The 27,757-nt window shown below is 41.4% G+C and overlaps 1 protein-coding gene across 4 annotated transcripts in view; it reads right to left on the bottom strand.

Annotated features, from left to right (window-relative positions):
- The window catches only part of TBC1D14 (TBC1 domain family member 14), a 104,109-nt gene that overhangs the window by 24,175 nt on the left and 52,177 nt on the right, over positions 1 to 27,757 (bottom strand). For 3 of the 4 annotated variants that reach the window (XM_034771813.1, XM_034771815.1, XM_034771814.1), the window contains exons 4-6: positions 11,917 to 12,035; positions 4,479 to 4,561; positions 2,386 to 2,503 (exon numbers count right to left, since the gene is read on the bottom strand). In XM_034771813.1, coding sequence (XP_034627704.1) covers positions 2,386 to 2,503; positions 4,479 to 4,561; positions 11,917 to 12,035 — 320 coding nt within the window. Of the gene's footprint in view, positions 1 to 2,385; positions 2,504 to 4,478; positions 4,562 to 11,916; positions 12,036 to 16,269; positions 16,512 to 27,757 lie in introns of those variants that run through there. The other variant, XM_034771816.1, reaches the window with a different exon arrangement.

Here is a 27,757-nt window from a genome sequence, read left to right as displayed (position 1 = left end):
TGACCACCAGGGGCAAGTGTGTTTAAGGGGGAGGCAAAACCATGAAAACATATTCACTTAAAAGCAGACTGCTGTATTAACCACTGAACCAAATGGATTTATTTTGATCACAATATTCCATTTTTCACATTTCTAAGGATCAGTAAATTGACAAGAAAGGCACTAACCAAAAGTCTATGTTATGCTTTGGTATAAACTAGAAATGGAAAGCTTTCAAAGCCTTTGTTTGTGGGATTGACTGCTTTCTTTTACAAATGTCAGTCGAAAACAAGAGTTCGAGAGACAAGTAATAAAAAAGTAAAATTCGGACTCTTTCAACTATTAAAACAGATTTAAATTTTTAACTGGTTTTTAATTTCTTCTTTCAGTTCTCTAGAAATTCCTTCATCGTCAAGTACCCGACACATTTCAATACACAGCTGCCCAGGATGTTTTTAATCTTTTATTTGCTAACTTATGGTACGATCATGCATAGTTTACTTGTGGGGGAATTCTGCATCATTGTGCACATTCAAAATTCATGTCCCCTGCAGATTTTTTTTTCCTCTGCAGAAAATACATTCTGCTGGAGAGGTGCTGCAGTTACACCTTTTGCCCACCAAGGACTACTGTGACACCAGAACAGAGAGCAGCTGGCTCACTGGCAGTAGCAGCCAGCAGCGTTTCTCACAATGCCCTGCCCACTGGTCCAGGTTAGAAGGCATGGGATACAGGGGCCGAAGGGGGGGGTTGGGCAGGGAATGAGAGAGAAAGAGAATGGGGCACATGAGCTTGCTGGGGGTGGTCACAGACGGCTATTCAGAAAAACTAATGAAGGGGACAGACTGGGCATGGGGTGCAGGGACACATGGGACAGAGAAAGATGTGTCTGACTGATTGGGAAAGGCTAGGGGTCAACCAGGGTCTGCATGGGGAAGGCTCCCCAACTCCCTAACAATCCCTCCCTTCCCCTCTACCCTGTTCCATACTTCTCCCACCCAAACCCAGCAAGCCTCCAGGTTCACTCCCAGGCTCCTTCCCAGCAACTACTTTCCTCTCCCTCAGCTCCTCCAATACCCTGGAGTCCCCCAAGCCTTTGCACTGCTTCTGAGGGATGCAGGAAATATGTTTCTGCATTGTAGTTTAAATGAATTATTCAAAATTCTGTATTAATATGCCTAATAAGGAATCTATTTGTCAAAAAACATGTCCTGAATCTTTTTTGTCCTCTGTATTGTTATAGATATACTTGCTGGCAGATATTTTGGTAATTTATTTCAAAGTAATTGAAACTGTCAAAATAACACAATATAATCATGCCAAATAAAATATGCAGAATTTTAAAACATTGCAAACAGAATTTTTAATTTTTTTGCCACACAATTGCCCCAGGAGTAAAAGTTCCATTCAAAGTCAAATAAGGAGAAATGAAACAAATAAAACCCTTAAAAAACGTGAACAGCTGAATGTAGCTGTTATGGTAGGCAAGACATTGATGTTTTTAGGCATGCTAACTGCCTGCACTGTGTCTTTTAAAAAGTGTTAGTTCTGAAAAGAGGGGTTTGGGGGTTTTATTTTAATTTTTTTACTATCGTTTTCCATATTTTCCCCCCCGTCGCCACTTGGTTTGGCATACATGGTGTATCCCACTGTAAATTAAGAGGCTTAGTAACATCATACCTGTGCTTAAATCTACAGACACATCTGGGAGTACACCATCAAAAGCCCAAGTAGTCATGGAGAACCAAGCCCTGACAAATGGATGGCTATGTTTTACGTAGTGTTACGTTTTCTAGTAGCTTTCTAACAGAGGTCCCAGTCACCAACCAATCCCTGATCTGAGATTATTTTTGAACATCACTGCTGTATACGACATGCTGAAAAGGTTAGAAGAAATGGACAGGAATTAAAATTCCCACACCAAAAACTAAAGCAAGATTCAGAAACTCACTACTTTTCATTAACAGCAGTAAGAGAGAAGTGGTCACTGTGATGAAGCATGTCTCTGAAACATGGGTTTTATTCTATATGCAAGGGAGACCATAAATTAATATGCTCAAGCTAGTTTAAATTATACGGCTTTCTACAACTGTAGTCAGGAAACGGATGGCTACATGGCTCTATGTAATAGTACGTTATACACATAGTTATGTTCAGTCTAATGTCTAATTTCTTAAACTCTATTAAAGGTAATAAGGAAATGGAATTAACAAAATCCCCATCATCTTTGGCAGCACCACCTGAATGCCTTCCTTAAACAGACCAATTCCCTTTGCAAGTCACCTTTGACTGCTATACACACTAGCTTCTAGCACTGTTGAAATAAAGTGATCTTGACTAATCCCTTAACTTCTCAGGATACAGGAAGTTACCGTTAAGCACAATATAAAACATACTGTGTCTTACATTGTTTCCCAGTTGGGTAAGATTTCATTGTTCCAAATTAAAACTGCATTGCCAATGCTTTCTTCCAGTCTACATCGTTCTTCCAGTTGTTTCTTTCTCCTCTGGGCTTCTTTAAGCTCTGAAAAAAAGAAAATGACAAAGTCAATACAGGTAATACAAAAGGTAATATTTAAAAAAGCTAAGAGCCATTAATGCTTCGTGGCCATAAAAATTCAACCTGTATATGCCTGAAATCACATTCACCCGCTCAAGCAATTCCAAAGAACATCCTAGACACACTACAATTTTCAAAAGTAATATAGTTATCAGGGCTGCAGAGAAGAAATGGAGTTGGAATGGCTGTAGAGAGAAATGAAGGTGAGCCTCAATCTTTAGCTGGAGATGAACATTTCTTTGGCCCTATACACAGTGTAGGAGTGCTGTCCAATAAGCATAGCCTGGATGGCATACTTGTGCTCAAGGGGCAAAAACTGCCTACAGCACAAGCAGAGAGAGGAGAGAGGCAGCACTACCTGGGATTGGTACCTGAGAAACGGATACAGTGACATGGTGCTGCACGAACAAAGGGAAGATTATATTTACTGTTAGGCAAAAGACACTCAAAACCCCTACAGTAAATACTTTCAGTAGAGGATTAGAGCAGGCACCAAGCAGATACTTGGTTCACATCACTACATGTGGTCCTAGGCATGCTGTCCAGCAGGCTGGACATCATCTCCAAGGTCTTGGACATGAACAAATACTCAGAAGACCCAGTCTCAGGCTGTCCATTGTTACCATACTCTGTTTGCTTCCCTGCATTGGGAAATGGTGGTGGGCAGTCAGACTTGGAGTCTGCATGGCAGAGTGAATCCACTATTCACAGTGCCAGCTCCACCTCGAGTTCACAACACAGCAGGGGAGAGGCTGAGGTATTTCCACTACCAAACAACTGCAGATAAGGAAAACCACTAGCAGAGCCTGGGGAACATATACCCATGTCAGTGAAGAGGACAGAGATTACAACACAAAAATCAAAAAAGTGCAGTGTTTTTGTAAAGATTCCCCTCAGAGTATTTAAGCCATGGGATGTTTTTTCTGACATGTACTGACGAAGAACCCTGCACTCATCCAATAAGATCCCATTTAAAATATCCCACCTGAGGGATGCATTTCAATATAGTTCAGTATTAGAAAGCAATTAAATACAATGGCCAACGATTTTTCAGTGGGTTTGTGGAATCATGGAATTAGTAACTGTCACACAACTTTAGCTCTTCTTTGGAGGATTTTAGCTTCTTTTTTGATAGACCATCTGGGGAAAAGTGTCTGGATTCCTCTAGACTGAGGGGCTGCAAAAGCACCACAACTGGCTGGTGGATAATTCCCCCAGCTCAGCAGAGGCTGTATACTTCTCCCCTTGCAGCCACTGGCCTAATGGTAATCTCCACAGCCATTTGGAGATGCTGTACTGAGGAACAGGCCACAGGCAGCCCAGTTAAGGCCACTGTAAATTAGAGCAGCCTATAATTTAAAATAAATAAAATAAGCCTTTAATTTATGTCAGGGGTTGGCAACGTTCGGCATGCGGCTCGCCAGGGTAACCACCCTGGCGGGCCGGGCCAGTTTTATTTACCTGCTGACGTGGCAGGTTCGGCCGATCACGGCCCCCACTGGCTGCGGTTCGCCATCCCGGGCCAATGGGGGCGGTGAGAAGCGGCGCGGGTGAGCGATGTGCTGGCCACGGCTTCTTGCCGCTCCCATTGGCCCGGGATGGCGAACCACGGCCAGTGGGGGCCGCGATCGGCCGAACCTGCCACGTCAGCAGGTAAATAAAACTGGCCCGGCCCGCCAGGGTGGTTACCCTGGCGAGCCGCATGCCGAACGTTGCCAACCCCTGATTTATGTCATGCTCCATCAGCCCACAAACTGACCTAGAACCTGAGTAGCGAAAGGATCATTTAAAACTACCTTTGCCCATTTTCCTGGATTGTACTTTCTATAAGGGGCAGCACTGAATCTGTTTGTCCTATTAAAAGGGCAGATATTGAGGCAAGTATATTTTTAGATTTAACATCCCTTTACATTTCCTGATGTAAGAGTAAACCCATCACCTCTTTTTTTTGCTTGCACCACCATTTCTTCGTACTGTTGTCTATGTTTCTGTGCTTCTTCTGCTGGTTTTGCAGGGAGGTTCCTTGATTAAAAAAATGTAATTTTAGTTTGGCATGCATAACTTTAAAATCTCTGGGCAAAGTAAGGCAGAAGCATAATACTGCAACTTGTCAGTTTTTTGGGGAGATTTTTCCACAAATGACAACAAAAGATAAGGAAAGAACACTGACAGCATACAATCATTCTACACAGAAAAAATGCTAAGTAATTTCCTTTTGTTTTGTAATTTGAGCACTCTTCAGTGAACACACTGAATAATTTTCGCAAGCCAATAGAATATACTAATGCTTATCCAGTTTACGTGTTTAAGGCTGCTAAACTGAATCAGAGTATTTTCTACAGCTACTTGTCAAGGATGCAAAATTTTCATTCTATCAACCTTCTTTCTTCCTGTCACAGATCCTCAGTACACAGAAAGAACAGGAGTACTTGTGGCACCTTAGAAACTAACATTTATTAGCGCATAAGCTTTCGTGGGCTACAACCCACTTCTTCGGATACTCCAGTTCTTTTTGAGGATACAGACTAACACGGCTGCTACTCTGAAACCTGTCAGTACACAGACTCCACCCACATCCCCTCCTTTACCTGTGCAGTCACATCTCCCAATTCTAACTAACTCTCTCCCTTCTGCTCTCAGAGACCTTCCTCCCTATTTCAAAACTCTGTCCCTAATTCCTCTCCTCACTCCTCCAGTTGCAAGGGTCCCTTGTTCCCCACCACTACTAGCTAATCACTGAACCCTAGGCCAACAATTTGGTGTTAGTTCAATTACTAAAAGCCTGGATTATATTCTCACTGCACAAAAGCACATGGTCATACAAAGATCTTTATTAACTTAGAGTTAATGCTGCTGAAGTAATTAACATAAACCATTATACAAAATATACTACAGCATTATCCAAGTATTAAGACAGGAAGTGACTAATAAGTTTGTATGTATTCTATTATCCTTTACAGTTTATACATTTAGTTAATACTGACATGTGACAATATTACCTCACTCATCTGGTCTCTAATTCACCTTACACATTCCTTTAACAACTCTTGCTCAGAAGACAGCTATCCACTCTCAACATACACATCAACATAGATATGTTTGAACATCTAAGTCATTAATTCCATAATTATTATATTTGTGATGTATATAAACTAAAAGCATTCATAATATGTGTCTTGTGGCTAAGAGTCAAGGTTGTTATAGGAATGGCTAAGATGAGTTTTCGTGCAGCCATGTATCTTTAACCATGTATATGAAACTACAAAGGTAATAGGTTATTCTACATAAGTCACTTCCTGTCTTCTTAATGCCTTGCTTTCTTACAGGTGATGCTGTAGCTCTATAAGTTGCATAATGGTTGAAAGGGAAAACAGGGAAGAGAGGGAGTACACAGGGTTCACTGAATTGCCAAATAATCCCATTTAAATTTTTTTGGGGGGAGGATCTTCTCACTTAACCTATGCCTCAGGTATTAGCCATACAACGTGTGCCATGATTAAGGTTTGTGCCTTCTGAGGATGTTAAAAGTAGAGGGATCCAAAGAAAACATTAACAGCAAGTTTACATTTAAGAGTTTTTCGTCTTCAACTTCCCCACTCCCTGAAGTAGGCCTTGGAAGGGGAATACAGATGACCCCCAGGCTGTGCTCTTTGAGAAAGAGGAAGCAAGGAAGTATGCTGTACTGTCAGGGGAGACAATGGCAACACAACAGAATGCCTAGGCCACTGACAGTACTGAAATATCAATTATTTTGCTTATTGCTCAAAACACCTGTAAGGCCTTTGTAGGAACTTAGCTTAACTAAGGCAAAGTTAGGAGGGAGGGGGAAGCAATCACAAGGAGCGAGCCTAACTCTGCGCCCTTCCTGATACGCTGGGGTAAGCATCTGTGAAAAACAGAAAGTCTCTCTATATTTGACTTCTGGTTTGTGTGTGTCGGGACTCATGAGACTGCAGACTCTGCAAAACCACATCTGTATAACTAACAGCTTAAAAATGCTTGCTTGATTGTTTTTCTTTGATTGACATGTTGATGTGATTGTAGCAGTTACTAACAAAGGGAGTAGACAGGTCTGAGGAATTTGGATTTGACTATCTGAATGTGACTTGGAATCCCCAGTGACAGGCAGATAGCTGACCACTTGAGCCTTGTCATTTGACAATTCAAGACCCCTCCAAACCATGGGTAACTATTGTTTGGGGGTGCTCTATAACGTATTGTATTTGTATGTGCTTGAGACTAAATAAAGCAGCAGCTTCGAGTGAAGGCATTCCTGTGAGAGTGCAGGAGACTAATAAAATAAAGGCTTTAAGTGAAAGCACTTGACTTTGTGCGATTTATACCAACCATCTAGCAGACGGAGGTGCTGGGTCTCTACTGATTTATTTCCTAACACTGCCTTGCAGAGAGTAAAATTACCAAGCATTCTGGGTTTAGGAAACCCCAGGTAACAGTACCATAATGAGGAGGATCACTGAACCAAAGGAGATGTCCACAGACAAAGCTTGGACCAGAGCATAATTCCTGGTGAAGGTGCATATTCATCCCCAAGTAGCTGCTCTGTATATTTCTGAAACGGTGATTCCCTGTATGGAGGCTACTGAAGCCACTGGGGTGCTCATAGAATGGGCCCTGATGGTTTGAGGAGAAGGGGCTTTCATATGATCATAGCAAAGGATGCTGTAGGAGAAAATCCTTTTAGAGAGTCTTTGGGGGGAAAAATACTTTCCCCTTCATTCTTTCAGCAATAGCCACGAACACCCTTGGGGACTTCTGAACGGGTGCTGTTCTGTGCAGGTAGAAGGCTGGAGTCCTATGCATGTCCAAGGAATGGAGTCTTGTCTTCTCCATGCTGTGGTGAAGCTTAGCGTAAAACACTAGAAGGTGAACAGTCTGGTTAGGGTGGAACTCAGAAGGCCACTTCAGGTACGAACTCTGGATGTAGCTTCAAAGAAATCTTGTCCTTATATACAGTTTTTCACAAGGCAGGTCCACCACAAGGACCCCCAAGCTCCCCAACCCTTCTAGCAAAGGCAACTTCTGTCAACAAGGCAACTTTCAAAGAAAGGTACAAGGGGGGGGGAATAGAAGGCCAAAAGTTTGAACGGTGGCCTCATGAGAACAGAGAAGACAAGGTTCAGATTCAGACAAGGACTGGTTTCAGAGCTGGGGGGGGGGGGGGGGGGGAAGAGAGAGAGAGAAGAAATGTCCTTATGACGCCCTTCAGTAACTTTGTATTAGTAGGATGATTAAAGCTTGAGTAGCCCTCTACCTGATTACCAAGGAAGTAGAGTTATGGCAAGAAAATCATACACCAGTGATTCTCACCACTGCACCAGGAAGGCATCCCCTCTGGAGCTGAGGCCTTAGATGCCTGGGGAAGTAGTAAGCCAGGCACTTTGTTAGGCTGTGTTGCGATATCCAAAACATGACCACCCCCACCCTGCCAACATTGTTGAAAGATGTGCTGTTGATCGGTGGCGTTCCCATATCTGGTCCATGTGTAAATGCCTGCTGAGGCTGTCTGCCAGGGAATTCATCACCCCTGGGATGTGTACTTCTGAGAGTATGATTCTGTGCTTGATGCACAAATTCCAGAGGTGGACTACCTTTTTGGGGGGTGGGGGAGAATCTTGCTCTTTCCTTCTTGTTTATATAATAGATAGGTGGTTGTCCAAATGTGTATGGACTGAATGATGGGTACGAAGCCTGCAAGCCATTCCGAAACTGCTCAAAACTTGAAAGGTTGATATGTAGTCTGGATTCCTGAAGGGACCAGGAGCCTTGGGCTGTCTGGTCATCAAGATGTGCTCTGCATCCTAGCAGGAAGGCATCCATGATGAGTGTCTTTGTAAGTGCTGCAAGAAGAAAGAGCCAGCCCTCCCCCCCCCCAATCCTACATGTTATTTGGGGGATAGGTTGTCCACAACCAGATTTGAAGGCACTTTAGTTGCAGTCATGCAAATGGAGTGACACAGTACACCGAGTCATGTGGCCTAAAAGGATGAGGCAGGATTGGGCTGAAGAGTGAAGGCTAAGGTGAAGCTGGTTGAGGAGATCCCTCATGGGGAGGAATCGGTTGTGAGGTAAATAGGCCCTTCCTGTGACTGAATTCCACCCCAATTAATACTGTGTTTTGTGTGCGTGTCAACATGAACTTGTCTAAATTTACTTGGAGTTCTAATGAAAGAAATAGTTGGGAGTGCAGTGATGGTTGTTGCTTGTACCTATTGGCATGACTGATCCATGAGCAGCCAATCACCCAGGAAATATCAGTCTTCCTTGTCTACAAAGAGAAGCGGCCACCACTGCAAGAACTTTCATAAACACCCTTGGGGCCATCAAGAAGCTGAAGAGGAGTACCTTGCATTGAAAGTGCTCTTGGCCCACTGTGAAGAGCAGAAAACTTCTGATAGCAGGGGGAATATCCAAATGAAAATATGCATCTTTCAAATCAAGGGCCATAAACCAGTCACATGAGTAGAGGGAGGGTATTAAAGGCCAAGTTAAAGTTCCTTGAGAAAAAGTTCTTTCCTACATGAGGGAATGGTATTGGCTCTATTGTTCCCAACTGAGGGAGGAAGTCAACCTCCTGTTTGAGAATTCTCTTATGGGAGAGGTCCTTGAAGAAAGATGGGTCAGAGAACTGGGAGAGAAGCGAATCTAGCTGGTAGCCATTTGATACAACATCCAGGACCCATTTGTCCATTGTAATAGTGCACCACATCGGAAGAAAATGGGCCGGGCAGTCACTGCAGGGCGTGGTAGCAGGCATTGTGGAGACTGGTTGTTGAACCTCAGCTGACTTTTGAAGAGGTGGCAAAGTGAAGGATGGTGATGCAGGGTGCCTCTAATTTCTTGGGGGAAGTATGAAGGCAGTGGTCAATGTTGAGAGAGAAGAGGCCTGAAGTATTTGCTTCAGGGATGGCAAAGTATAAACATCCTTAGAGTGGTAAGATAGCTCAGAGTGGCAATCCTCAAAGGGAAATTCCTCCATGGTGATTTGGATTCCTCAGGGGAACCACAAGGTCTACAGGAACAAAGTCCGTCTCATGACTACTGAGGTAGTCATTGGAGTGACACTGTGTCAAGGGATGCCTGGAGGGAAGATTCTGTAACTGGTTAACCCGGATAACCAGAACCGAAGCCTGCAATCCTGAGGGTGTTTGTTCTTTAACGCTGACAGCTAGTTGTAATTCAAAAAAAGTCACACTTGAACAACAAAAAGCATGGTAATTCGCCATTCAGAATGCTAAGCTAGCTGAAAAAAAAACATCTTCCTTCCAAAGAGGTCAAGTCCTTTGGCTGTAGTGGATTTGGACTGGTGTAGTTGAGTTCTTCTATAACAACCTGGACGACCAGGGGATTGGGATTAGGGTCTGAAAACAGGAATTCCGCTCCCTTAGGGAGAATACAGAGGCATTTTTCAGCCTTCTTTGGCATCTGGGCACAGGTAGCAGCAATGTGCCAGTTCACTCTGGCAGGTTCCATGACAACCTCATTAATTGGGGGTGCCACTTTAGAAGGAACCATATCCTAGATGATGTCCGGGAACGTGTGGGCTGCATCCTCGACCTCTTTCAGTGAAATCTGGAGAGTCTGTGATTCTCCCAAGAAGGGTCTGGTACTGTTGAAAATTATCTGTGGGTGAGGGAAAGGCTGATAATACTGCCTCATTGGGACAGAATGAAGAGAGTGATACTGGTGAGTCTGGTAGCACCAGCAGTTATGGTCAATCCTCCATCCACTGCTCCTGTGGGGACTGCAGTTCTCCATCTGGTGGTAACCACTGCTTGGTGTGGAAAATAGGGTCCTCATATTCAGGTGCCCAGAAGTATGGAGCCCAGAGGCCCAAAAAGGATGATGGGCTGGGCGGTTGGGGTATGGAGGCAGACCCCATAATGGGTATCATTGGTCCCTGGGCCACAATTGCTAATGGTGCGAATGCAACGGCCAGCAGAGTGGATCTGGAAGCCCTGTCTAGGTTGATAGCTCTATATCAGGCATCTGAAGGGATGAGTATCAGTTTGTTTTCATTGAATGAACAGTCCTGCCCCAACACTATATAGGAGTCGCCACGTTAACATATAACATATTTTATGATTGAACACATATACCTAGCACTTAATAAAAGACTTGACCACTGTTCTGTATGTGCAAGAAAAATACTACGTGCTTTAGCCCCATCACAGCCAGACAGCTTTATAAGCTAAGGGTTACACTAGCAGGGGGGTTCGAACTAAGATATGCAACTTCAGCGATGTTATTCGCGTAGCTGAAGTCGAAGTATCTTAGTTCGACTTACCTTGCCGTCCTCAAGGCGGCAAGTCGACTGCCATGGTTCCCCCGTCAACTACGCTTAACTCCTCCTGTCGAGGTGGAGTATGGGGCGTCGATTCAGGGATCGATTTATCGCGTCCAGATGAGACGCAATAAATTGATCTCCGATACATCGAACACTACCCACTGATCCAGAGGGTAGTATAGATGTGCCCCAAGTAACTAACACGATATATTGGTAGACAATTTGATAAGAGCTATTTTCACTGTCATTAAACAGTGGAAATGCACTTGTGAAAAATATGTAATATATTAGTCTACATCAGGTTTTGTTTTCATTTACTCTTATCTTTAAACTGCACACACAACTACTTTAAATAGACTATTTAAAATTCAGCCTGCCATGGTGATTTAGGTTTTTTTTAATCTGTTTCTGCATGCAGTAAAGCCAGACATTCAGCATAAATTCTCCAAAAAAGCATATGTAGAAGTAAGAGAGAAACCACAATACAGTTCTTTCCAAGAAGTCTGATATGGGCTTGGTTGTATAAGAATACTTCTGCGTAAAATAAGAGGATAAGCCAACCTATCAAGTGCCTGACATCCTTCATACTGTGACACTGAACCCACCACAGAGCATTCTCTGGTACACTGCTTCATTATTTATGAGGATTGGACATCTACTGTGCCAGGGACACATTACCCTTGCTACCCTCAGATTCTTCAGCAAGTGCTTGTTAATTTTTTATTCTTGGGTTACGTTAAAGATGAACTACTTAGCCATTCATGTTTGTAAGCTAATTAATTTTTTTTTTTTTAAAACCACCACCACCACCAGTGTTAGACAGTAATTAGTTCTTTTTTTTTATACAAAAAGATTGAAACTTACAGTAGATTTTATTAATATGCCTTAGAAATATGCCATTCATTTATTCAGTAGTTTGGAAGTTTGGGTTTAAAAAAAAAAAAAAAAAAAAAAAAAAAACCCCAACAACTCATCTGCTTAAATAATTTATAGTCATAAAATATGCACAGTGAGAAAGGTTTTTCCATCCTAAGTTTAAGAGGCCTCTACTATGGTAATATGCAGAACTTACGCTGGCCTGTCTTCTAGAATAAGCGCTGTGGTGGAGAGGGGTTCAAAGTCAAGATTTTTCCTCACATTCTGTTTAGGAGAGAGTGGCTTGTGAGCTCGTCCAGTTTTTTCTTCATATTCCTGCACAAAAAGAATATAATTGGTTACACTGATGGAGAATATCAAAGCTGTGCACTGTATCGCAACAACTACAGAAACATGCAAGATGAGAACACTTTCCGGAAAACTTATGAAACCTTTCTGTACAATTCATAATCAAACTCCAATTATCATTTAAAAAAATGTCTTGAATCAAAGTCAATAGTAATCCCCCAAAGTGAAGACAACACAAAATTGTATTGAGTAATGGTCTAATTCCCTTCATTTTTAAAAAGTTAGTCTAAATTCACTTCTACAAGTAATATTTTAAAAACTCAAGTTGAAGATTGTCTATGAGCTGCTGCTAAGAGTGATACTTGAATATGCTAAACATTTTACACTCATCTTTAAGATTTGATCTATTGATGAAGTGCAGAAAAATCACTATTTCATGACTGCAGACTTCCAAACCAAAATTCTTTAAAGCAATAAACACTTTGTCTTTATATCTGACTCTAAACTATTTCTCCTACTCAAACCATTTGTAAATATATCCAAGCGGAATGAAGAGGAAATACTTTAATTGTGGCTAAACAGAAAACCTATTTATTGCTTATTTCATTTTGAAATATTATTTACATTAGGCCTAAGGTTCTAAACTTTAAGACCCAGCATAGTGCAATGTCTAAAACTCAAACCACCTTTAATATTTTTTTTAAATGTAGTTTTAATGGATCCTTATTCTGATAAACCAACTCATGTTCCACCCTACTATGGCATGTGAACCAGTGAGTTAGGCATATCACCAATGATGGTATTCTACAAATAAAGCTAATTTTAAAGTGTTCGTATTTGGTCTATGAGGGAAAAAAAGTCAAAATTACAAATACTTAATGTGTTAAATTCTTATCATATAGTCTGCCACCTCACAAATGCAACACTGTCTGCAAAATCTGAGTGCTATAAACAAGTAATTTGTGGGTGCATCCATGAGACTCTTCTACATTCTCATTGATGAAAACTTCTTCCAAAGAATACTGAGAGGCTGATTTATTTATTTTAAACCACCATGTAAACTATATAGAAAACCACTAAGGAAGTATTTTTAAAAGACCCTAGTACAACTGAAGCAGGCTTGGTCATTCAGGATTTCCAAAGTAGGTACCTAATTTACTGAATGGCATGAAAAGTACTTTTTTAAAAAACGCAGCATCTTTGCTTTCTCTGCTGAAACAGATGCAGAATAATGTGACAGTCTGTTTTAGCTCCATTTACACACTACAGACCACATTAATAGAAAACTGCAACATCTCTGCTAATGGTCTGCCATAGCAGACAGCTGCAACACACTAGAAACAAACATTTTTAACATTCTGCCTCAGCCGTGTGTATAACCATTAATATTTGCACCAAGAGGGAAGGCCAAAGGTCTTCTCCCAAACTCCCAATCCCTTATTCCTTCATGCTTCTGCCATGCTAAATCATAGAAAAAAAAGTTATATAATTATTACATGTAATCTGGACCTAGTATCTGACATTTTAAAGTAATATGAGAAGTGGGGGGAGAAAAGAAGCATTTGGAAACCACCGATAGAGAAGACAGGACACTGTAGGACTGTGGAGCTGTTAGGCCAAAGTTAGAGGAATCCCCAATTTTCCTGATTTAGGAACACAAATTGCCATATTAGGTTAGACCCATAGTCTAAAGATTACCAATACCACATGCTTCAGAGAAGGATGCAAGATACTCCGCAATAAGCAGTTATTCCTTAACCTGTGTATATGGAAACTTTATTCCTAATTCCCTTCTCAAAGGTGGTTTCTGCCCCCAAAGCCTGAGGGTTTCCATCAACTGCAGTGGATACAGAAGTATTTGTACTCTCTCTCTCTCTCTCTCTCTCTCCCCAAAGAACGAGTGTCATGTTTCCACAGCAATATGAATGAAAAGAGAGCACTCTATGATACATCTGAAAAATCATGGTGCTATCATGAGGTTAATTTCCAATATGTTAAATACCACTGTTGTATTAGTTTGACTTCCAAAGAGTAGATTTAAACTATCATGAACAGTATTTATGTATTGGCTATTTAGTTTGTACTGACTAAGCTCTTCTCTATGCAAAACTATATCCAGAGTGTAGAGAAGAGGTACAAAGAAATGTGCCAAGGGTGGAGAGACTAACAGATTACGTACTTGGAAACTCAAAGATAAAATAAAGTTGCTGTGCTTAAAATTTTAACAACCCCCTGGAAAACTACTGATCATAACTGAGATAGAAATGCATTAAAAGGCACAATGCCAAAACATGTCCTCAATTACACTATCATAAATCTGGAGTACATCAGTTTTACTCAGTTGAATGAAGCTGTTACAGTTAAACTCCACTCCCTCTCCCAATTTCTCTCTATCAATTACAAGCCTGCATTTTATTCTTATATGACAAAATTAGTTGTTTTTGAAAATTAACTTAATCAAACATTAACACGTATTACTGCTTCCAATGGCCAACTGATCCTTGTTCCTAAATTTACAACAACATTTTAATTGTTTGGATTATTACTAATAGAAAGCACATTAAATTAAGTTAAAAAGAAATTGAAGATGATGTATGGAACTCATTATATATTGCTCTTCCTAAAGCATACACAGAAGACCGACTTTTAAAAAAAAACCAACACAATTTTAAAAAAGGAATGAGAATTAAGTGACCTGCTTTATGGAATTTGTGAAAAGACATGTTTTAGAAAGAGTTTCATTCAGCTGAAGAGTGACTGAAAAACAGAGCTGTTTCTGGGAGGTTTAAGGGACTTCACACAATGTTCTGGAGTGGGGATTTTGTTTTCTGTATAGAAGAACAGATTTTGAAAATACTTCATTCACACAAGACCCATTTTTTCCAGCCCAACATCTTTTCCACCACACACACACACACACACACACACACACACACACACACAGTTACTATATAAATAGGATATTGAAATACCAACAAATTTTAGAGGTTACTTCGTTGTGGTTATTTAAGATGCTGGCTCATTAAGAGATACTATTATTCCACCCCCTCTAAAGCCCAAATCCTCCTCCTCTATATTTTAGCAAATGTCTTTGGATGTTTTACTGAATACTACAGAGTAAAAGAGACCAGTGAACTTGTACCATCATCAGCATGCTCCTAAAATGGGAGTGGCACATTTTATAAAACAAGCTGTATGAATTGTCAATAGTATTTTTACCCTTTCAAGCAAAATCCAAAAAGGAGTAAAAATGACAATATTTGACAGTCAATATTCACAACTCATTTCAAAATATTTTTGTTATGTTATTAAAAAAATCAGAAGACAACAGCTTTTAAATAATCCTCACGTTAATGAACAGAGGATGCAGTCTCTGAAGATACAGCTATGAAGTAGATTCTGAACTCTACGCAAATTCACATTAAGAATATTTGCTGATTGAGAGTGTAGCAAGATCTGTACATGCAGACATACTGTAGCTAGCAAACACCTCTTGAATTGCTGAACAGCTCTTAAAATAAGTTTCATTACTCTTGCTTGTTTATAAATATATACAGATTAAGAGATATTAAACCAATATAGTAATAGATATACATGTGCAACTCATATAGGATGAAACAACCATTTGAGACTTAACTCTCCAAATAAAACTTTTAAGGTATATGCTGTGACAGCAGGTCTACTTTAAAATTTTAAGTGACATGACAAAAATAGTTAAACAATAACATGCACACATTTTGCTTGCTTTACACCTCATTACCAATAAAGATTTTGAAGCATGATGCATAAGGGTTCTGGAAATTATTTATATTGTGTGTTTATTTCGAAAGCTACTGAGTTAAAGACTAAATGTACCCAACATCTGTTTTTAATCTTGCTAAAGGAACAAAACAGCCTGATTTATTTTTCATTTAGCAGTGGTATACTCTCCTTAATCACCACCTTCATGAAGATATAGTACCTCAACGTATTTCATGTTGAAACAACCTTGCTCTGCACAAAGAGAAAATATTCTCCTTTTGAGAAGTTGATTTTACATATTTTTAAAAAGGATTTTAATATCTACAAGAGATTATCTTAAGGTTTACATTTTTAACTATACATTTGAAAGCTACTCTCTAGCCTATTTTGTTTTTACTAGTAATCAGCACAGTAACAGCTTCCCATTCTCCGTGGTGGTGCTGCAAATAATTTACTATTTTAATATACTGCTTAAGATGTTGCATACATTCCGAGCATCATGTCTGATACATTCACTCACCATGAAAGCCCAGTTCTTCAGAGACAGTTACACTGGAACCCCATTTCACCTTACATCATTTAAGGCCTTGCTGATTCAATAATATAAAATTAAAGACCTTCATTGTCTTGATTCCACAGAAAAACCACTGAACATGCATGCATCAAAGAGATCAGATACCATTAAAATTTAAAAGGCTATCCTATGTTCCTCCCTCTTGCTTGCTTTCTCTTCCACAATCAAAGCTGTCTGCAGTTGAATGCTCCAACACTGAGGAAGCAAGCTGCAGCAGTCATGTTAATCGTCTGCAGATGTAACACATCCAATCAGTTCTCTCCTTTTCCTCCTGTCATGCCTTAATTTACAAAATGCACACAAGAGAGGACAAGAGCAGATCTTTATTCTACAGGCAGCATCTCATTACATCAATGCACTGAAGTCCATCTGATAGTACAATCTCTAACTAAACAAGAAATCAGAAAATATTTAAGAGTTAAGAAAAATTTAACAAAATGTTGCTGCATTTGGTAATGAACTGCAAATTCAGTATGTTTTTAGAAAGCAAAAAGGACAATGTTCAAATTCATTCAGCACTTTCTATCCTGTACCTCAAATCTCTTAATCAATGTACACCTAAAGCCAATGTGCAATTATTAAATTGCAGCTATGGGTAGGGTGTAATTGGTCTTCCATTAAATGCTAGCAATTCACAACACAATGCTTTTCATCTTTCAGATTTTTGTTATTGTGTATTCTCTAGAGAGTGAATGTAGCAGAAACTATTCACCAGAATTTGTTTCACAGGCATCCTAGGCTAGCACTGAGTCCAGGCTCAAGATATAAATGGCAATTAGTTTTTAAAAATGAACTCCAAATAACCAAGGAATGGAACACTTCTACCAAAAATCCCCCATTCCATTAATTTGACATTAAAATTGTAAGATCAATCACACTGAAGTCAGGAAATTTAGCTTTATGGTTTCCATAACAAGTGTAACTTGGTCAACTTGTTCCTAAATATATGTACTACTTTCCATTCCATGCCTATGCATGCAAAGAAAAAAAAATAAGGTAGGCGAAGAAATACATTTTATTGGATCAACTTCTGTTGGTGGAAGGGACAAGCTTTCGAGCTACACAGGTTTGGAGAAGGTGACCTGGGTGTCAGAGCACCGTGTAGCTCAAAAGCTTGTCCCTTCTACCACCAGAAGTTGGTCCAATAAAAGATATGACCTCACCTACCTTGTGTCTCTCAGACTTATATCCTGGGACAAACATGGCTACAACACGGCAAACATCTGAATTAAAAGGTGGTCTATAAAATAAAAAAAAAAAGGAGAGTCATGCTTTTTTATTTCTTCACCTGGTATAAATGCAGCATGAAATATTTTTGGATTTTTCTGCCTTTTTTTAAACTTTGAAAGTGTCAGGAACATCACATCTAATCCTCTACTTTTACTTGATGTCTACTTAGATTGAAAGATCCCAATTCTCTGATCTTCCAAGTTTCCTCTAAGCTGCGCGGCCACGCAGCAGCCTATTAAATGCTGCACAGGTGCTCAGGGCTGCCACTGGGAGAAATGCCCCTCCCCTGGCCCAGACCTGCCGCAGTTGGGGAGAGGTGCCTATCCCGCGGCCCAAGCCCCTGGAGCTGCCACTTTGGGGAGAGATGCTCTCCTGCAGTTGCGGAGCTGCCATGGGGCATCCTGCACCCTAAGCCCCTCATCCCCAACCTCACCCCAGAGCCTACGACCCCAGCTAGAACCCTCACCCCCCGCACACCAACCCTCTGCCCCAGTCCTGAGGGCCCTCCCACACCCTGAACCCTCATCCCCAGCCCCACCCCAGAGCCCGCACCCCTAGCCGGAGCCCTCACCTCCCTGCACCCCAATCCTCTGCCCTAGCCCTGAACCCCTCATCCCTGGCCCCAGCCAGAGCTCACACCCCTAGCCACAGTCCTCACCCTCCCAACCTCTCGGCCACACCCCCACCACATGTCACACATCACCTCCATATTGAGGCACATAAAATTCATTCTGCACATGAGTGGGAAAAGTTAGTGGGAACGCTGCTCTCAGTCCATAATCAAAAAGTAGCTTTGAAGCTTCAACACAGATCTTTTTTAAATTGTCTGTATAGTATTTGAATTAAAGATTTAAATAAAGAAATATAAAACAGTTTCAGACAATCTAGTAATTCCTTCCCCTCTTAAACTTCCTTTCCTTGGTGTTATTATTCTACTAGACCCCCAGGAAAAACAGGTAGATAGAACAGGACTGATTAGAAGGCAGGAGAGGTCACCTAATGACAGGAGAACTACTCTACTCTAGACAGAGTGCTGTGTCTAAACTGGAAAAATGGTGTTTCAAAACATGTTAGCTAACATGAGTTAATTAATATGTCTTTAAACATAGTTTACCACAGAATAGATAATACAAAGGTGGATTAGGGTTTTGTGGGGCCCTGAGCCAGAGCAAGTGGGAGCCCTTCCCCACCCCTTCTGCCTGCAGTCATCCCCCCACCGCACCTCCCGCTTCTGACGGGGAAATGGAGTCGGGGCACAGGGGCTTCCCATGCTCCCCGGTAGGAGCGCCGGGTGGGCAGAAGCCCCCATGCTCCAACCCCACTCCCCGGCAGGAGTGCAGGGCAGGCGGAGCAGGTTGGGGGCATGCCCATTTTTCTGGGGCCCACCAGTTGGCCCACTGGCTAATCCGCCACTGCCCCAGTGATGTTTAAGAATGTATTAGCTGGTCTTAGTTTGATAGATTCTAAACATAGTATTGATGACATTGAGGATTTAATCATCTATGTACATAGATGGGCCCCATCACCATAACATCTGAGTGTCATGTGGTCACTATCTTGGAAAATAAATCTTGTGCAACTCACGCACAATAAATGGATAAATTTTAAACAATGATTCAGAAATGCTAATTAGGAATTCAAGAAAGTATCTGAAGCAACAGAGCATTTGAAATAGAAAAGCTTTCAATGTGATACCTGGATATCCGGAGTTCAAACTTTACATCAGGTATGAATGGCGTAAGTGTACAGGACCAAACTGAAAGCTAAAATCATGATGAGAAAAGCATGTGGGCAATAGTCTTCCTGTGGTAAACCTTTGTGGTTTCATCTAGTGAGAGCAGACTATAATGCAGCTCTTTTTGAGGTTGAAATATATAGGAGTTTTCAACTCAACAGAACTGTCATCAACCAAGAAACTCTTTCATCAATAATTCACCTTTCAAAGAGTTCATTTGGCAGAGATGGAAACCTGATGAAATTGAAAGGTACTGCTATGGAGTAAAAAATAAGTCGCATGTTGGTTTAAACACTTATCTGCACATTAATAAGGGGCAGCTGGTAACACTACTTTTAGATTGCTTAGCACTATAAAACATTGAGGTTGCCCATCCAAATACATAACAATATAGTCTTTAGTTACACAATTCCATGCTACTTTTTCCACAATACACCTTCCTTATTCAGAATACAGGACGCTGCACAAAGAAGCAGAATTAAGGTTGTAGAGGCAATTGCAAACTTGGCATTTCCTAAATTTTGAATGTTTGACTTCACAATCATAATATTGTCTCACTGTGCACCCCGCATCTAATCTCAGCGCCGCCACCTGATGTCTCTTGTCTTATACTTGAGTTTGTAAGCTGTTTGGGGCAGGAAACAGCCTTTTAATTCTATATTTGTATAGCAACTAGCATAATGGAGTCCTGGTCCATGACTAGGGCTCCTTGGCACTATGGTAATACAAGTAAGGATTAACATACAAAAAACTACATTAAAAGAAAGTTGTAAGGATAGAGCAGGGGTAGGCAACCTATGGCACGCGCTGATTTTCAGTGGCACTCACACTGCCCAGGTCCTGGCCACCGGTCCGGGGGGCTCTGCATTTTAAATTAATTTTAAATGAAGCTTCTTAAACATTTTAGAAACCTTATTTACTTTACATACAACAATAGTTTAGTTATATATTATAGACGTATAGAAAGAGACCTTCTAAAAACATTAAAATGCATGACTGGCACGCAAAACCTTAAATTAAATTAGAGTGAATAAATGAAGACTCGGCACACCACTTCTGAAAGGTTGCCGACCCCTGGGATAGAGTGATCAGAAATAACATCATTTCAAGTGTCTACTATAAAATGGAATCAAAAATAAAAAAAAAAAAAAAAAAAAAAGAGAAAGCATGTAGGTCATCTATTCAAGATGACAATTTAAAGTCTGACCTTTCAATTTTGTTTTGTTTTCAAACAAGATGTATAGGAGCAAAACCAAAAGCTATTCTTAGAACTGCAAATATCATTGATATTATTGAAAAACTAGATCAACTTCATCCTATTAGTCTTCACAGATTCTATTTATAAACAAGATCACTGTTACGGCTAATTAACTGAAGAGCTAATAGAAGTTACTGAAAATGATAAAAGGAAAACAATAGGATGCAAACTATTTAAGTTGATAAGGAACACTAACTAGCACGAAGTGGCCAGCTAATCAACATACCAAACCAAAGAGCAACAAGGCTTAACACTACACAAAGCATCAACCATCACAGCAAGATTAATGACAGAGTATACTTAGAACAACAAGGGCTCTGTTTGACTTAAGAACCATTTCCTAGCCTAAATAAAATTCAAGGATGATAACTAGAGCTCTCTGGAAGATTACATTGCCATTTCACAGCATATTTTTGTTCTGCACCGGAACGAAAACAAAAAACTTTCAAAATGGTTTCACAAAACAACTGTGGCTTCTAATATGTATTTCCCAAACTGAATGACGACTCTCTGGGAAAGGCATGTAAAGAACTGGAGGCAACTGAAGTAGACTTATCAGCTGACCTACTAGAACAGAGGTGGGCAAACTACGGCCCACGGGCCACATGCAGCCCACGGGACCATCCTGCCCAGCCCCTGAGCTCCTGGCTGGGGAGGTTAGCCCCCGGCCCTCCCACACTGTTCCCCCTTCCCCCACAGCCTCAGCTCGCCCTGTCGCTGGTCCAATGCTCTGGGTGGCGGGGCTGCTAACTCTTGCCTGGCAGTGCAGCTGCACAGCTGGCCTGACCCGGTGCTCTGTGCCGCGCGGTGGCGTGGCTGGCTCTAGCCGGGTGGCACGGATGCCTGTCCTGGTGCTCTGGGAGGCGTGGTTGTAGTGCCACCAGCCACCAGCGCTCCAGGCTGTGCGATAAGGGGGCAGGGAGCGGGGAGGTTGGATAGAGGGCAGGGGAGTTTGGGGTGGTGGTGTGGATAGGGGTCAGGGCAGTGAGAGGGTGGGGAATGGGGGGTTGAATGGGGTCAGGGGTCCCAGGGAGCATTGGGGGGCAGTCAGGGCAGGGGTTCCAGGTGTGGTCAGGGAGAAGGGGTGGTTGGATGGGGCACGGGTCTGGGGGGAGAAGGGAGCAGTCAGGAATGAGAGGAGGGGTTGGATGGAGTAGCGGGGGGCAATCAGGGGTGGGGGATCCGGGGGGGGTCAGGGGACAGGAGGGCGTGGATAGGGCAGGGATCCCAGGGGGGCCGTCAGGGAACAGGATGGGGCAGGAGTCCCGGGGGGGGGGGGGGGCTGTCGGGGGGCAAGGAGCAGGGGGGGGGGGGCGGAGGGGGGCAGGGGCTGGGCCACACCTGGCTGTTTGGGGAGGCACGGCCTCCCCTAACTGGCCCTCCATACAATTTTGGAACCCCGATGTGGTCTTCAGGCCAAAAAGTTTGCCCGCCCCTGTACTAGAAGAACTTTATGACAGTAAAATGTACTTTCAACACAGATTAAGTAAAAACTCCACAGGAGACTCTGAACTTTATCTCAAAGAACAAACTACACTTAGTATTTCCCAACATTTACATAGTATGTCATAGCTTCATAGATTCAGGCCAAAAGGGACCACTGATCATCTCCTCTTACCTCCTGTTACACTTGGGGGGATTCTGTGCCTAAAAATTCTGCAAATTTTATTTGTCAAAATAATGCAATATAATCACACCAGTTTCAATTGTTTTGGTAAGTTATTTAAAACTACAATACAGGAAAAAGTCACAATAACTATTCAGCATGTCCTAAACACATGAAAATTAAGTTACAAATACTTGTTAACCAATACCCTGCATTCTAGTTATAATCCTGGATTTTCATTTAAATTACTTTGCAGAACACCAAACGGGGGTGGGGGGGTGGGGTGAGGGAAGTAGAATGTCATTTTAAATGGCTCAGACTTTCAAACGTCATACATACACATCAAAGTCATACAGTTTTGCTAATCATTGTCCTGAACCTAGCTAGGTACTTTGGGAAGTGCTTGGTTCGGATTGTCCTGACATTTTATTGAGTGCGTGGTAAATGTTTATTTGCCCTCAAAAGTCTTTTTTTTTTTTTTTTTAAATGGGTAAGTAAAAAAAAAATCTAATCCCACTGTGCCACTTTGGCACAGGAAAAAAGTGAGAAAGTGCATAGATCTTCCTAGCTGATTCCCTTACTGTCATTCATAAGGCTTTACATCACTCTGTCAATGTAGGGGCCTTAAAACTTCTACAGGTTTTTATGCTCCTGGGGGAATTGACTGAGAATGGGAACAGTTAACAGAATAATTAACAATGTTACTATGCATACAGGTTGCTACATTTCTGCCTCAGAGAATGAAATCAATTAACCAGCAACATTAGCAAAATGTGGGTTTTTTACAAAAGCTATTTGCTTTAACTTAAAAACAATTTTCAGTAACATAACACTAATATTTAATTAAGTGTTTTTTCAATTCTCAAGAAGTTACATTTTACTAGGCAGACAGGCTGCTACACTTCTGCCTTGGGGACAGAGCCTTCCTCCTGCATAACAGAGAGACCTACCCTCCTCCACGCCCCTGGAGTCGCAGTATCAAGAGAGAGGGACAGTCTCTCTCTCTGACTTGTTGGCTAGTCCTGCCCCCTGCGCCGAGCCTCCTCCTGCAGTGATTTTCATCTCTGAAGCTGGTCCAGGCACACTGGAACAGATGTGCTGCCTGGGAAGAGACACGCATCCCCCCACAGATTTCTTGTGTGTTTTTCTGCGTGGGGGGCACAGAAATGTGGTCCATATGAATTCTGCACCTCTGCATCGCCACAGAATTCTGTCAGGAGTACCTCCTGGATAGCACAGACACAGAACTTTCCAACAATACTTCCTAGAGCATATTTTTTATAAAAATATCCAATCTTGATTTTAAAATTGTCAGTGGAGAATCCACCATGACTCTTGGTAAATTGTTCCAATGGTAAATTACTCATCGTTTTTACGCCTTATTTCCAGTCTGAATTTGTCTAGCTTCAACTTCCAGCAACTGCTATTACATCCTTCTTTGGTAGATTGAAAATCTTTGGTCCCCATGTAGGTATTTGCAGACTACTCAAGTCACCCCTTATCTCCTCTTTGTTAAACTAAATAGATTGAGCTCTTTAAGTCTATCACTATAAGGAAGTGGTTCATAACCAGGGGTACATGTACTGATGGGGGTACACAGGTATTCTGAGGGGTACAGCAACTTGTCTAGTTCAATGTTTTTCAAGTTGGGGGGGTCGCAGGACTAGTTTTGGGGTGGTTGCAAGTGCAGGGCCAGTGTTAGGGGGTGGTAAGAAGGGCTGCACGTCACAGGGGGCCCCATGAAACTAAGTTACATGCTTCAGCCCCAGGCAGTTGGGATTGGGCTTGATCCCTGGGTGGTGAGGCTCAGGCTTCACACTCCTGAAAGAGGTACAGTAATCTGGAAAGGTTGAGAACCACTGTTATAAGGCATGTTTTCTAATCCTTTAATCTTTCTCATGGCTCTTCTCTGAACCCTCTCCAATTTATCAACATTCGTCTTGAATTGTAGACGCAGAACTCCAGAAGCGGTCACACCACTACCAAATACCTAGGTAAAATAACCTCTCTACTCCTACTCAAGCTTCCCCTGTTTATGCATCCCAGGATTAAATTTGCTCTTTTGGCCCGAGCATTACACTGGATGCTTATGTTCAGCTAGTTATTAACCACCAACCCCAAAACTTTTTCAGAGTCACTTCTTCCCAGGAAAAAGTCCCCCAACTTCTTTGTTCCCAGATGTATACACTTACATTTAGCCATATTCAAGTATATATTGTTTGTTTGTGCCCAGTTTACCAACCAATCTAAACTGCGCTCAATCAGTGACCTGTCCTTTTCATTAGTTACCACTCCCCCAAATTTTTGCATCATCTGCAAATTTTTATCAGTGATGATTTTATGTTTTCTTCCAGGTTGCTGATAAAGATATTAAATAGCATAGGGTCAAGAACTCCCCATTGAAAACAGACCTGCTTGATAATTGCCCATTTACAGTTGCATTTTGAGACCTATTAGCCAGTGTCACATTAAAAAAATTAGAATATACAATTAATCAAAGTGTCATGCAGCACCAAGTCAAACGCCTTACAGAAGTCCAAGTACATTACATCAAAACTATTACTTTAATCAACCAAATTTATAATTTCATCAAAAAACAAAGTTTGACAGGATCTATTTTCCATAAACCCTCATTGACTTGTATTAATTACATTACCTACCTTTAATTCTTTTATTAATTTAGTCCCTTATCAGCCACTCTATTATCTTGCCCAGGATCAACATCATGCTGACAGGCCTGTAATGACCTAGGTCACCCCATTTACCCTCTTTAAAACTTGGCACAACATTAGCTTTTCTTCCCATCTTCTGGAACTTCCAAGACCTATTGAAAAATCAACATTAAAGGTCCAGCGAGCTCCTGAGCTAGTCCTTTTAAAGCTCTTGGATGCAAGTGTGACATTACCCAGGGTACAATCTGAACAGATGGACAGCTATGTCCCCTCAATTCTCCAGCCTGGGGTGCCTTTTACCTGGCTTCGCTGTGAGAATTACCACTCCTGGTCTGCACTTACACAGCCTCCATCACGTACTGAGTACCTCCATCATGTAAATCACTCCAGGCTATATTCTGTGAGTTCTTTAGCCAGCTTCTGCCCTTATATAAATCCATGGTACACCCACATCTTGAATACTGCGTACGGATGTGGTCTCCTCATCTCAAAAAAGGTATACTGGCATTAGAAAAAGTTCAGAGAAGGACAACTAAAATGATTAGGGGTTTGGAACGGGTCCCATATGAGAGAGATTAAAGAGGCTAGGACTTTTCAGCTTGGAAAAGAGGAGACTAAGGGGGGATATGATAGAGGTATATAAAATCATGAGTGGTATGGACAAAGTGAATAAGGAAAAGTTATTTACTTGTTCCCATAATTTAAGAACTAGGGGCCACCAAATGAAATTAATGGACAGCAGGTTAAAAATATATAAAAGGAAGTTCTTCTTTAGACTGCACGCAGTCAACCTGTGGAACTCCTTGCCTGAGGAGGTTGTGAAGGCTAGGACTATAACAGGGTTTAAAAGAGAACTGGATAAATTCATGGTGGTTAAGTCCATTAATGGCTATTAGCCAGGATGGGTAAGGAATGGTGTCCCTAGCCTCTGTCCGTCAGAGGATGGAGATGGATGGCAGGAGAGAGATCACTTGATCACTGCCTGTTAGGTTCACTACCTCTGGGGCACCTGGCATTGACCACTGTCGGCAGACAGGATGCTGGGCTGGATGGACCCTTGGTCTGACCCAGTATGGCCATTCTTATGTTCTTCTCGCGAATTACAGCGCAGGGCAACACCAGCAAACTCCCAATCCCAGACCTTCCCCAGAAATGTGCATCCTGTACTGCCCAGCACCCTCCTGGACAATACAAGCTCATATAAAGTCTGTCAGTTCATTAATAAAAAATGATATGCACAAATCCTGTTATCTCAAATGGAGTTACCCTAACACTTCAATCCAAACACACTGGTTTAGATATAAAAATAAAATAAGTTTATTAAATACAGAAAGACAGATTTTAAGTGATTACAAATTATGAGGCATAAAAGTAAGAATTGGTTACAAGAAAATAAAAATGTAGGCCTTATGGTATGGGAATAAGCATCTTTATCACTGTAATTGTGTCCATCCTATGGGGGCTGTACCACTTTAGCTATAATAGTACAGTTAAAGCAGTACAGCTGCTGAGTGTAGAAAAGGCCCAAAAGAATCTGAACTACAGCATTGTTTTTTTGGACAGAGAGCAAGTGACAACACAAGCGCCAATAACAAAGTTTTCATTCCTTTCTAATATTGTATTTTTCATTCCCTTTGTTACTGTTACTTTCACATGCAGACAGAAACCTAGAAAGCTCAGCTTTCTCAGGAGCTAAGGGAGATTCTGTTAACACAACTATCTATACATTAATAATCAGCCATACACTTCTTGGTATTGGAATCGTATAAGCCCATTTGTAACTTTACAAACCCTTTGTAATTTGCCTTTAACTCTTTAGTAAAAGAGTATTTTGCAATCTAATTACATAGGCAGTTCTTCCCAGTATTGGGGCTCCTCTGCTCCTTCTTTTAGGGTTTAAGTGTTACCAAAAACCTGCAAGAATCTTCTGCACTAGATAAGTTCCACCCTGGGTATTATGTGAACCTGAGTGGTTGAAAACACTTGCCAGTATTTCTACTCTATGAAACCTCCTATTGTCATGCTCGTGTTCAAAATCCAGAAAGACGACTGATGTGTATGCTGGGGAGGATAATTTACACTGAATGTAAGGGACCCAAATCTCTGCATATTTAAGAGGTGTTTGTTCACTCCATATTATAATATGGTACCACAAACCCTACACTTACAGGCATATGCTGGGTTCCCAACTCACTCATAAGGCCTTCTAAAAAATTTTCCTTTAGACCAACTTCCATTCTTGGTTTCAACCCTAAAGTGACTTATGGCAGAAGGATTAAGGAAGATACTTTTTATTGTGAAGGAGGGAGCTCATACTTAAAAAAAAATCCTTTGGTTTATTTAGGGGGCAGTTACAGAAGAATTATAGGAAGGAATTTAAATTACCTCTCAGGGCATGGCTAAAATCTCTCTTCTTTCAATATACATCACTCTCCTCAGAATAATAACTTATTGCCTAGGACCTTGCTAGTTACAGCCGACTCTACAATTTGAGAATATAAAACAAACCAGCTGATTCATGCGGTCACACCCTTACAACATATCACTTCCTGATAAGGAAATTGCTTTAAGAATGTACAAGATTATGCAGATACAGTTAACACAGGACCACTTCAAATGGGTTTATGAACAGACCCTGAAAAAAAGCTCTGTGTAAGCTCAAAAGCTTGTCTCCTTCACCAAAAGAAGTTGGTCCAATAAAAGGCCCTCACTCACCTTGTCTCTCTTTATGAGCACAAGATATGTACAATTCTGTTCCCTCCCACCCTACAAGGTTTATATTCAGGGAGTCCTTGGGTGAAATCCTGGCCCCATTTTAATGGGAGTTTTGCAATTATCTTCACTGGAACAAGGATTTTACCCATTGTCTTTAAATGACTCTCCACTCACTCAGTTATTTAGTTTGGCTGTTTTACAACTTTTGACATATACGT

Source organism: Trachemys scripta, chromosome 5, assembly GCF_013100865.1.
Source record: "Trachemys scripta elegans isolate TJP31775 chromosome 5, CAS_Tse_1.0, whole genome shotgun sequence".
Taxonomy (NCBI): domain Eukaryota; kingdom Metazoa; phylum Chordata; order Testudines; family Emydidae; genus Trachemys; species Trachemys scripta.
Note: the sequence above shows the minus strand (reverse complement) of the source record. Positions and strands in the feature narration are given on the sequence as shown.